Source organism: Cydia pomonella, chromosome 1, assembly GCF_033807575.1.
Source record: "Cydia pomonella isolate Wapato2018A chromosome 1, ilCydPomo1, whole genome shotgun sequence".
Lineage (NCBI taxonomy): Eukaryota > Metazoa > Arthropoda > Insecta > Lepidoptera > Tortricidae > Cydia > Cydia pomonella.
In genome coordinates this window covers 36,398,294-36,410,866 of record NC_084703.1, presented here as the reverse complement: position 1 = coordinate 36,410,866, position 12,573 = coordinate 36,398,294, and the positions used below count along the sequence as shown (strand labels likewise).

Genomic DNA, 12,573 nt, shown 5'->3' with positions numbered 1-12,573 from the left:
TCTTCCTCGTTTCCTCGTGACCGAGGGTCGCGTCCACATGAGGTCGTCGTTTCATCACCTTTATAACGGTTTTAAAAATGCATAGTACAAGTCCCTTACCATGTGGTGAATATTTGGCAAGCTGGGCGTAGACCTGCTTGATGCGTTCGATATTAATCTTGGAGGCTTTGCTGTGGTCTACCATGGGCAGCGGGTAGTCGCGGCCCACGACGCAGTTGGCGGCGATCTGCACGGCCTCGGGCGCCAGCCACGGCTCGTGGATGTACTGCGTCGGGATCTTCTTCAGTACCGGGATGTATTTTCTGAAACGCATGAACTGCTATAAGTGTCGAGTTCAACGAAGTAGTTCGACCGAGAGGTATGATTATATTAATCCTGTAATATTTCATAATTTATCGTTGGTAGACTTTGGAAATAAGGGGGAATGGTTTTTTATTTCACATTTTCCATCATATTTTTTTTTCACTGTGAAAACATAATTAACAAATATATTTTGGAATGTCTAATTTGAGCTCTTTCAAATGATACCCATTGACCTAGTAACTAGACTTTGGAATTTTGCTCCCTCTTCGTACCTATTGGGAATTTACCATAATTAATAAAAAAAATAACACTTTCAATGTGTGGTTAATGGGTTAGAGTGGTTCATTCATAACTATCTCAAATCGATAACTCAAGTAGTTCTCAAGATATTTAGCAATGTGATAGACGGGCGGACGGCCGGACAGAGTCGCACCATAAGGGTTCCATTCGTACCTTTTTGGTACGGAACCTTAAAAAAGAGAAACAGATTTGTCATTCCACTGTTCATCGTTATTACAATTTTCGCCTCGAAGAACAATACCTACCTACCGAATTGTCTGTTTCGAGAACGGCACAGTTACCTGATAAAGTCTCCGTTGGGGTCGGACTTGCGGCCGAAGCGCACGGGACAGTAGCAGTGGAAGAACTGCTGGAAGAAGGAGGAGCACGAGAGCCACATCCACATGCCGGCGTTCACCGACCAGTCCGCGTCCAGCAGCAGCTCGTCGAAGACCTGCAAGCGCGCGACTCTGCTCTATTAGACCGGCGCCGACAACACACAAGTATCCCCAGACATTACCTCTGCAAATGAACAGGAGCTAGTGCCATAACCATAACACGTCCGGACGTTCTCGTCCACAGGTCTTCTCAACCGATTCTCGTAATTTTTTGTTAATAACTTCAAATGGCATCGATTTTTCTCAAAACGCTCATATATATCAGTTAGCATTCAATTAAGTTGAAACGTGGTTAGAAATGAACATAATTTTATCTGTTTCTATGGATCATGTATTTTATTTTCATAAAAAGACAGTACAAACCTACGTCGTGGAAGTCGTTAGCCTTTGAAGTCAACACCAATAATAATGCTCCAGTATCAACCAGCATACATACAGCATACAGTATAGTAGTAACTTTCGGGAAATGTTTTGTGTGTGAATGACCCTGCCACAGCAATGAATGTATTGCAGGAGCATTCCACGAGATGTCCCGTACGGATGCATTTTATTTCCTGTGTTGCGACTTTTTTTCGACGTTTAAAGCAGGCGATTGTTTTCCTATGTATATTTATGACCAGGGCTCGAACAAATCATGCGGATGACGCCAAAGTGACGTAATTTTGCACACAGGTGATGTTTGTATTTAAACCACCGTGTGACATGTCGCATTAACTAACAAAATAATCGTAATTAATTCCATGGAATTTAGGTGACAGGGTGATGTCTTGAATAAAAAATCTCACGAAACTTGTTACTGTAAGCATAGAGGTATAACGAAACTTAGAGGGCTCACTCCATGGGCGTTTCTCACAGCGTTCCAACCGCTGACTGTCCCCTGCCCATATTTATGATGAAGATCTTAGAAGATAGGTGGGTCAATAAGATAGGTCACCGTAAGCAAAAGTTTTAGAAAAACATGATATTTCCACGTTTTTACCTCACTTACAATGTTATATATATAGGTATGGAGCTTGAATTTTATAAATAAAAGGTTTTGGCAAAGCTCGCTTAGAACTTGTTGTAAATGGGAAATTAGCGGAACTTTTTGGTTGCTATGGAGTGAGCACTCTATTAATAATTTCTCTATGCCGTAAGTTACGATTATTTAAAATTAATTACGACAAATCTGTGTGAACAAATAAATTATAATAAAAAAAAAGACAATGTGATGTTATTATTTAATGAAATTATGCATAGATTAACAAGTCTGTTATTATTGTCACAGACTTGAAATATGCTCGAATGAATTTTTCTTCTTCACTTCGTTACAGTAAACTAGTACCTTTCTTGTTCAAAGCAACCAAAACTGATCTGACTGACAGCAGTTGAGACACTCTGAGAAACACCTATGAAAAATAAAAATACTATTTAAAATCATAGGAATGACTTGACGTCATCGGCATGATTTGTTCGAGCCCTGTTTATGACCATTAGTCACAGAAAAGGAAAGTCCTGCAGTCCTGGTACCTGCAAATCTTTACATTATTCGCATTTGTACGGGACAACGGTAGACAATTTCATGATGTGCTCCTGCAATTTTTACAGGTATACTTTACTAAATCTTTAGCCGCATGAACTCGCAATGGTTACAAAAAGCGTATTAGGGTAAGGTTTCGAGAATATTTGTTCGTGCCAAGGGAGGAGGCTAAACTTTTTCATAGCAATTGGCATGAGATGATAGAGATTGAAAAGGCTGATATAGGGTAGACTTGCCTTCATGCCCTCTTCCCATGAGATCCAGAGGTCCCCTCTCGTGAGGAAGCAGGCGACGGCGTGCCGCGCCAGGTGGTGTATCCAGCCCTCGTCGCGCAACTGTATCATGATCGCGTCGATCCACGGGTATCCAGTTTGACCCTACAATTTACATGAAATCAGCTCTCTGATACTGAACTTAGGTAGACGTGTGTGACTTCCCTAGAACTTTAAACGTTATTGTGTCTTTGCCTACTTAGTAAAAAACTTTTTTCACTTACGGCTTGATTCCATGCAATTCTGGAGGCCTAGCCAAGTGACAATCATTCCCGACAACGGGTTCGGAAACACATGTATCAGCATCGAGCCTTTTTATATATATATGAGAAATCGCTCGTTAGTATACTTCCAGCCTCGCGATGAGTATTGATAGATGTGATTCCACCCTAACGCAATATGCACCGCGATTATTGCTCATAAGTAACATTATGTTATGATGAGTAATAAATGTAAAAGTACAACTTACTGTCAAGTACAAATAATCTCAAATTAACTACGACACGTATATTGTGATTATTATTATTATTGGAGTTTTGTGGGCCTTTGAGTGCCACGTCGACCAAGCAGTGATCTGTTGTGACGGCCCTTTAAAGTGCATTACTAATGCCCGTTGAATCCAGGAAATTCCATTGTGATTACATAATATGTCCAAACTGCAGTAATATCTGGGAGTTTCTCTAAAGTAGCCCACAGAACAATTCTAAAAGTAGCAGATCTTTAGAACAGTCCACAAATGACAAAAAAAAAGGTAATATAAATAATGTTGGTATAAAATGTATTTACATTTGCCCACTTCGCTAGGGCATCTTGGTTCTTCTCCCAGGGTATTTGTACACATATAGGGTTTCCTTCCATTCGGTCAAAATTGGGGTTTCGAGTAGCCGCACAATAAAAGAATTCTCTCCACAGAATCTGCCCGTGAAGGGATAATGGCGGCCGCACTTGTTTAATTCTTTTGTATAATTCGGTCAATTGGTAATAAAACAGCCTTGTTGATAAACATCCAAATCTGAAAAATACATAGTTACTAAAGAAACAAGAAGAAAACGTATTTCTTTCTACTTACAATTTATTAAAAGGTTCGTTAAACGGTCAACTCACATAACTAGTTTAATTATTACCAGTGATTGAGCTTATTATATGCACAATGCACATACACTTATTTTCTGAAAATATTTATTTTACGCGACAAAATGTTACTAAAATTTACTGAATGTAATATAGCCCGTAACTTATTCAACAATATAAGTTATGGAATCCCGGGGTATAACCATATTAGTATAATGTTTGAGGTCATTCACCCCGTGTTGCACCGGGAAATCCGATCACTGGTTATAATTAATTGACAGTTAAAATGCACGGTAAAATCGCGTTATCATTTTTCAAGTTATGATCTCATTTTTAAGAAAAACCGCTAAGGTACAATTATTTTTACTAAGCCAGGATTTAGTACCTTTAATGTTTAATCTGTTAAGTTCAAATAACTCAGAAAATCATGTCTTATAAAAGGGCTAGGCGCCAGTTCAAAGAAATCTTCCTAAGAAAAATCATTTTTAAGACATGATTTTCTGAGTTATTTATAATATAATATAAATCTTTAATGCAGCAGCAAAATATAAAATGAGTAAAACTTGGAAACCACAAATAAAATGGCTCATATTATAATTGAATATGAAGGTACAAAAATTTGGCTTTTATAGAAATTATCAATAACGACGGGAATATAGCGTAATAAAGTACACCCGCCATTCTGACTGTCAGGATGGCGGGTGTACTGTTTTTTGGTGATAACTTTAAGTACCGTGAGGTACAATTTTTTTTAAAGGAGGTACTAAATAGTACAAATTAGGTACAAATAATATATGGTATGGTTTTCATTTAATTTTATTTAGGTACACCCGCCATTCTGACTCTCACGTAAAATCAGTTCTCTGCAAATTAACATGTGTAAATAGTCAACAAAAAGAGGCCTTCGCAGACATGTAAGTTATTACTTTATTTTCAGACATTAAATATAAAACTCTTTGCATTATTTACCTTTTCATATCAATCGACAGCAAGTTCTGCTTTAAGTTGAAGAAAAAAAATAGATGGATCGCACTAAAAAAAAAAACAAAAGCAATACCTTAAATACGGTGACAAGCCGGTCTGGCTTGCTAGCAGGGACTGCGGCGTCATCTTTGGTCTCCCGAATGAAGCGACCCACGCCTTCCGTTCTAAATGTCTTTCTAGCCTCGCTAAAGCCTCGCTCTCTCCGCCGATCCATACCGGCGGTTTTAGCCCCTCTGTTTCAAAACCTGTAGGTTTAGGAAAGATTAGTTATGATTTAAGACAATTTATACAAATAAACTTATTTTCAAAAAAACCTCGTCGCTGGAACCACTGTCGGTTATAAAAGAGAGCGGGTACAGTTTCAAATTAACCTTCATGCGCTGCCTGCTGTGCAGTGTAATAGAGAATTTTTGTGTACAGATTTGTACTAATTAGTTAATACTTAACATTTAGACGCTTCTTTTGTTATCCAATCTGTACATTGATAAATACCTACCTACCTACCTACATACATAGAAAACATCCATACACTAGTTATGTATAATTCTGAAACCGGAAAGAAAGGCAGGAAACAGATATACGTGTATATTATTTTTAAAAAACTAGGAATCGAACCCAGGACTGCAGAGTTAAATTAAAAGACTATGTTACCAAACAAATAATTAAGTAGTTAATAAGCTTTCTTTCCACAATTGCGTGTGTACTTTTAAAAGTAGCTAATAAATAAACAATACTATCAATAGCCTACCTAGTTCCTCGAGTGTAGGCACGCCGAAGCGCTCGTCGTGGTCGTCCGAGATGGGCGTGACGGTTCCGTTGAAGAGCTGCGGCGTTATGGTCGCCTCGGCGGCGGGCGGCGGCGGCATGCTCGCTATCAGCGCTTGGAACTGGTGGTATGTCAACGGCGCCTTGCCACCGTTCCTTTCAATAATCCTGAAATTGTATAATCATATGACCTAAGGCAATCGGAGGAGGATTGTTAACGCGGGTGCACTTCTTTTCACTTCACCTATCTAGGAGATTTGTTTTAGTTTATAATCTGCGAGTCGAATTCGTCTGCTTTCTAGATTCCGGTTGGACTAAAATTTTGCGGACCCACGAACTTCTCATATTACATATACCTTATTTGTACGGTATAGAAGCTTTTACGAAATAAAAATATGGTTAGGTTAGTGTAAAATTAAATATTGTAATTTTCTTAGATTAGGATCAAACAGGTAAAAACTTTTTGAATAAGGCAAAGAACCCACATAGCGGCGTGGTACCGCAGCACGGCGTGAAGTTTTGTATAGCGGTGTAAGTTAGGTTAGACCACACTGAAAAAAAAAATAGCCGAACTGGTTTTGTAACTTTACTAAATAACTAAACTACGGTTATAAGAAAATAAACTTTGCATAAATTTACAAAACTTATTTTGTAGTGTATAATAAATACCTGAACACTGATAGCCAAACACGGTTTTGTAACATATAACACATAGTTCGCAAGTCCCAATTTTTGTGTAAACAGTAACCAAAATGTTTGTTACAGTTATGCAAACATTTCTTTCAGTGCATGTGCCTCGACCTGGCACATGGTATACCCCTGCACCGCGCGGTAATGCGGAGGCGCGGCGTCGTCTGCGCAGTCTAGGCGGATTGCGCCACCGCGTGTACAGTTGGTGATGGCATTATGTTAGTTAACGTACTTGTCCAACTTAAATAATGTGTGCGAAACACGTGACAACACGGTGATGCCGACCTCGCGGCATTTGGACATGATGTTGTGGTCGCGCACGCGGCCGTAGGGTTCGGGGTCCTCCTCGAAGGTGAGCACGGTGGTGCCCCACTCGCGGAACAGTTTGGGCAGCGCGTCCGCCGGCTGCCCACGCACCACGAACAGCCGCGAATTCAGCTTCTTCAAGCTGCTGTCCAAGTCGTCCAGGCATTGTAAGAGGAACCTGACAAATAATAACAGGTATGGAAAACGGATAATTATACCACTACTTTAATATTGGTTCTCCTATAGCAAACAACGCAGTTGTAATTTTTGCATCTTATTTTTATTGTTCTTATTTTTGGTATACACGTTATTATTATGTAGAATATGTAGGTACTTCATCATACACTCTTACTTAAAGGAAACTGAAAGGCTTATTGACTTATCTAATTTGTAAATAAAAAATCTATAAACGTAACAGCATAATAATTAGCTAAATACCTACATATATCAAACACGGTATAAGTACAATTTTCGCCACATAAGTAAAAACATTGCCTAAGTAGACGTTCAGACATCAACAGCTTGTTGTTAAATGTGCAGTCATATGAGAAAAGACACCCACTCGTCGTCGCCAGCGCCAGTAACTACACGCGGTAAAAGGAAGAGCGAGATCGTCGCCAGCCGATGGACCAGAGGGGGGGACTTCATATCGCCGAAGAACATTGTATGTAATATTTAGTCTCCCAGTTGGGGGAGGGAGGGAGGTGTTAGCTGACCCAGCCCCCCCTGATTCACTCTGGTGACGGTGACGCCTTGCTGACGAAGTCGCTAAATAATGTAAACGGACACGGTAACTTATAATAGTAAGGTACAGTGCTTCAGTTTGTTCGCATAGCAGACAAGCGGTTTTCGCCCGAACGGCTGTAATCGCATTGCTTAACTCATATTATAAAGAATTAGAGTAAAGTAGTAAACTAACTAAAATACTATGTTCTTGTTCCAGTATAATTATGTAAAAGTATGATTAAAAAGGCACGCCACGTAAATAAAAGTAAGTAACTTTGTTTCCTAATCCTATTAGGTAGTTTCATACCATAATAACGCTGTATCCACTAATGTAAGTCTACTCCAGCATTGTAACTATTAAAATTCATTGGTTTACTCTAATTCTGGATACAAGTAAACACGAAACTCACATTCGCGGGTCAATGGTTGGATTTGCATGCTGTTTAGCTCATTTCATAAATTAGGTACTTTATGATCATACCTCCATTTATTAATTCCAACGTTGAACGAGCTAGCGAACCAGGGGTCTATGATGAAGACGCAGCGCAGCGTCACGGCGCCGTTGAGGCCCTCGCGCAGTGCCGGGTTATCGTGCAGGCGCAGCCCCTTGCGGAACCAGTGCACGGTGTGCTTGCCGGGGCGCGGCTCCGCCATGCGGGCGGGCGGCGCGCCCGTCACTGTTGCGCTTGACGACATCCAGGACTCATACTCCGGTTAACCTGCAGTCATTCATGACAACTTAGAAAAGGTCCTTGGAATGGGCGCAAGAACCTTACGTGGTCATCACACTGATGCGGCTACGCGTGCCGCTGCGGTGTGATCGAGACAGCGCTATTCGCGTACATATACAGCGCTGCTGATTTACCATAGAATAAAATAAAATAGATATAGCAATGTCCCGGCCGCACACCGATCGTGAGGATCCATCCAGTATAAAGACTGCCTTAAGAGGGAAGTATACCACATACTCGTCCACACAAAAAGAGAAGAAAAAAAACACTTCTAAATTTTCCATTCTCCATGATTTTTTATGTAAATTTTCAATACAAAAACAAGTAACCGTCAAAAATATTTTTGACACACTTTTATTGCCGACTGCACTTTCTCTTTTTTGTATGTCTATCAAGTACTTCTCGAGACCTTTCAAATGAGCCTAAACTCAATGTGTTTATGTTTTCCCATCGTAGAGTTCCTTTGGCTACCTTCCGACTGCATCATCAGATCAGCTCCATTTTAGTATACTATTGCATTGTCATCGGAAATACAGAAGTATACCAAATTTCAGCTCAAACAGACACCAGGAAGTGGTTCAAATTTAAGTTACAAGATTTGAAGCACATATATATATATATATATGTAGATGTATACAACGAAGAAGATACGCGGTGAAGCTAAATAAAAGTGTGTAATAAAAGTTTGTAAAAATGGAACCCGTTTTCTCCAGATATGGAAATTTCATAGAAAAAGTACCGTTATTTCGTTAGGATCGCAAAGCTATTCGTCCCTCTTAAATCATTCTTCATTTTCCCAACAATCCCAACTATAACTACATACACCGGGAAAATGTAGGGTTCTTCCCACTATTTACCACCAAGGGATTTTTTTCCCACCTTTTACCACTGGTAATTACTGGGGAAAAAAATTCCCACTAGTTTTTTCCCAGTAGTTACTACTGGTAAAAGGTGGGCTTTTTTCCCCAGTAGTTGCCACCAAAATTCAAACTCGGCGGACGTGTTGACCGCTCAGACCAACCAGTACAAACGCGTATCTCTGACGCGCTCTCTTTATCAATGTCTCGGTCACGTTACGCAGGACTGCGCGACAGCCCGGTCCGCCCGCGCTCGCGCGTAGACAATTTCACTGTACTGTACTCGGCTTACCAGTTGCCAATTCACACAGTACGTGCCCACTTCTTACAGAAATAAATAAGTTGTTTTGTTATTCTAATATATAATTATAATTTAATCCAAACCAAAGAATTAATGAAACTGACTCTACAAAATTTTTAGGTTTAAGCTTAGATAGTAGTCTGACATGGAAAAATCAAATTGACATTATATGTACAAAACTTAATCAAATTTAGTTATGCATTGTATCATTTAAGGAAAGTTGTTAACCAATCAGCTGTACTGACAGTCTACCATGCACATGTAACGGCTACTTTAAGGTATGGTATAATGTTTTGGGGAAATGCCACTGACCGTGAATTGGTTTTCAAGAGTCAAAAGAAATGTTTAAGATCAGTATGCGGTATTACAACCATGGATTCATGTAAAACTCATTTTAGAGAATTAAAAATACTGACAGTTCCTTGTTTATATGTGTATGAAATAGCAACCTATGTTAAATATAATAAAAACGAATTTACAAAATTCAATAGCCTGCGTCATCAGGAAAAAATTAATTATAAGTCATCTAGAACCGCCTTTGTGTCTAAAAACATAATCGGTATGGCCCCACGAATATTTAATAAATTACCACTAAGCATCCTAAAACAAGAAAACATTAAAGAGTTTAAAACTGCATTGTATAAATTTTTAGCATCTAAGGCATATTATACCATTCAAGAATATCTCAATGAAATAAATTTGTAATAGAGTAGGTATAAGTAATTTATGCATGCGATACACATGATATTCTTAAATATATGCATGTCTTTGTGACGAAACATGTAGTTCCTTTTTTATATGTATGACCTTTTGTACCATGTTTTAGAAAATAAAAATCAGATTCTGATTCTAATAGCTTGTATAAGGTTTTAAATTTAATTTAAGCTAGAAACTAGAAAATTCGTAAAGGGAACAAAACTAGTTTCAGCATTTTTCAAAATTCATCCCCCAAGGTAGCAAAAAGGGGTTAAAAGTTGATATGGAGGCCAAACATTTTCTTGAGTAGGTACGGGGCGTGAAACTTAAGTAGTATAGTAGTATAGTAATTTTAGCGTTATTAACAATTCATCTCCTAAAGGGTTAAAAAGGAGTTGATAGTTTGTACGCGGTTCAAATTTAAAACTTCGTAAAAGGGTATTTCATTAAAAGAGAAGAAAACTAAATTTAGCCTTTTTGAAAATTTATCCTCCAAGGTGGTGAAAAAGGGGTTTAAAGTTTGTATGGAGATTTTTGATAGTGCAGTACTTGAAGCTTTGTATTAAGACATTATATTAGAATACAAGAATAGTTATTTGTACAACAAGAGAGCAAAGTTTGACATTTCTTCGAGTGCTTATTTTGAGTCCCGTGCAAGCGAAAGATTCTATAATAAACTAATTTAGACTCTTGATCGTAGTAAGGGACTCAAAAGCGCACGAGATTTAAATAACTTTGATCTCGTGTAGTACACAAAATTTCTCACGTCAGCCGTGAGAACATATTTGGAAGGTAAAAATACAACCTGAAAAAATAAAATCCATCTTCACTATTTCACTCATGTTGTATTAAGGTATTCTAACAATTAAGTTTAAATAAAGAAACTTCAATAAAATAATACGGAAATAATGAAATAACGGACATCAATTGACAGTTCAATAGACAACTTTTTTTTGTAAAAAAAAACTTTGTAAGATACGGATATGGTCCGAATTGCGGATACTACTATTTGTCAATTATAGTAGAAATCGTTAAAATATAATTATTTACTTTGCGTAACAATTGCGTACATTTTAATTAGTTCAATGTATAATAAAATACGTAAAATATGGTGTTTGTATTAAATTTTAATTTTTTATTTCTTAATTCATTATTACAAATGAAGACTCGTTAGATTGTTTTGGAACGATGCGGTTTGACTTATTTCGGGCGGGGGTCTATTATACCGCCTATAAACCGTCAATATACCGTTGAATTATGTATGCACTTTTTTTGTTTCTTTCTTATTGCTAATGACGTGAAAGGGACAAAACCAGTTGAATCCAAATATTTCGAACTTATATTAGGCCCCGCACGTTGAAATGACATTCGAATATAAAGGTCACTTGAATGTTATTTTGGCTCACTCAGTGAGCAAAATGCGATTTTTCTTCTGCGAGACTGAGTAAAGGCTACTGCAATTGGATTAAATATTATTAACCAATTAAAACTATGTTTTTTTGCTCCAGTCATGGGATGTATGGAGTCATTAAATTTCGAACTAAGAAATATTATATTGGCTCTTGTTTATAGTAAAACGTTGCCAGCGATTAAAAACTACTGATAATTACTTGTTTTACAGGATTTGTATATACCATCCCATTACTGGTGCCTATTATAGGGGTGTTTACTATATACATTAAAGTGTTCGCGCCCCTTTTCGTTCACTAACATTAACACAGCGAGATGTTGCTCGCTCTTATTTCATAATAATTTATAACTCCATTCGACGTAATTTTTAGGGTTCCGTGGCAAAAAGGTAAAAAAGGAACCCTTATGGTGCGACTGTCCGTTAGTCCGTCCGTCTGTCTGTCTGTCTCTCTGTCACATTAAAATAGTTATGAACACCGCTAACCCAGACACATTGAAAGTATTATATTTTTATTAACTATGGAAAATACCCAATATGAAGCGGGGGCACATCTTCAAAGTCTAGTGACTAGGTCAAGTGGGATATCACTTGAAAGAGCTCAAACTGTACATTCCGAAATATATTATTTATAGTCTAAAATTTTTGAAAGATAATGTAAAAGTACACCCCCTGGCCCCTTATCTCCGAAGTCTACTAAGTACCAAATTTTCATATATCATTATCCTAAACATTACAGCAAAATATAATCAGACCTCTACCTTGGTAACTTTTTTTTAAACCAAAGTAACTTTCCGAATTCTGTTTGCAATTCAACCAAATTACGTGTGTTTACTGTATTGACATTTCTATGATGACACTAGCTGACCCGGTGAACTTAGTATCACCTATCGTATTCGTATTATATAAATTTATAGTCCCTTTTAGCACGTCACGAATTATCCAATCATTCTTTTACAGATGTTACTGACTTGTCAAATAAGTAGGTACCCTACGGACAACTTTTTTCGGAGCGGTTCTGGCATTTCCCTATTTATAAGATGTAAAAAACACTTGGCCTACCGCGTAACAGGCAAATCGAAATTTTGTTACCTGCCTCTCTATCACACGAATATGCAAGAGTGATAGAGGGGCAGATAATTCCAATGCTGTTTATTCTAATTTTGTCCTCAGATATATAATAAACGACCCATCGGATCCTCAGATATCGATTTTCACCTTGATCATAGCAAAAAATTGAGATATCAAAGATGACGGCCGTTTATTT

The 12,573-nt window shown here is 38.0% G+C and overlaps 1 protein-coding gene across 3 annotated transcripts in view; it reads right to left on the bottom strand.

The window, feature by feature from the left end:
• The window catches only part of LOC133521862 (cryptochrome-1-like), a 29,573-nt gene that overhangs the window by 1,286 nt on the left and 15,714 nt on the right, over positions 1-12,573 (bottom strand). For all 3 annotated transcript variants that reach the window (XM_061856984.1, XM_061856976.1, XM_061856968.1), the window contains 8 exons: positions 7,795-8,032; positions 6,514-6,765; positions 5,575-5,759; positions 4,900-5,071; positions 3,558-3,783; positions 2,736-2,876; positions 885-1,036; positions 100-302 (listed from right to left, as the gene is read on the bottom strand). In XM_061856984.1, the coding sequence (XP_061712968.1) occupies positions 100-302; positions 885-1,036; positions 2,736-2,876; positions 3,558-3,783; positions 4,900-5,071; positions 5,575-5,759; positions 6,514-6,765; positions 7,795-8,009 (1,546 nt within the window). In that variant the 5' untranslated portion in view covers positions 8,010-8,032. The remainder of the gene's footprint in view (positions 1-99; positions 303-884; positions 1,037-2,735; positions 2,877-3,557; positions 3,784-4,899; positions 5,072-5,574; positions 5,760-6,513; positions 6,766-7,794; positions 8,033-12,573) is intronic.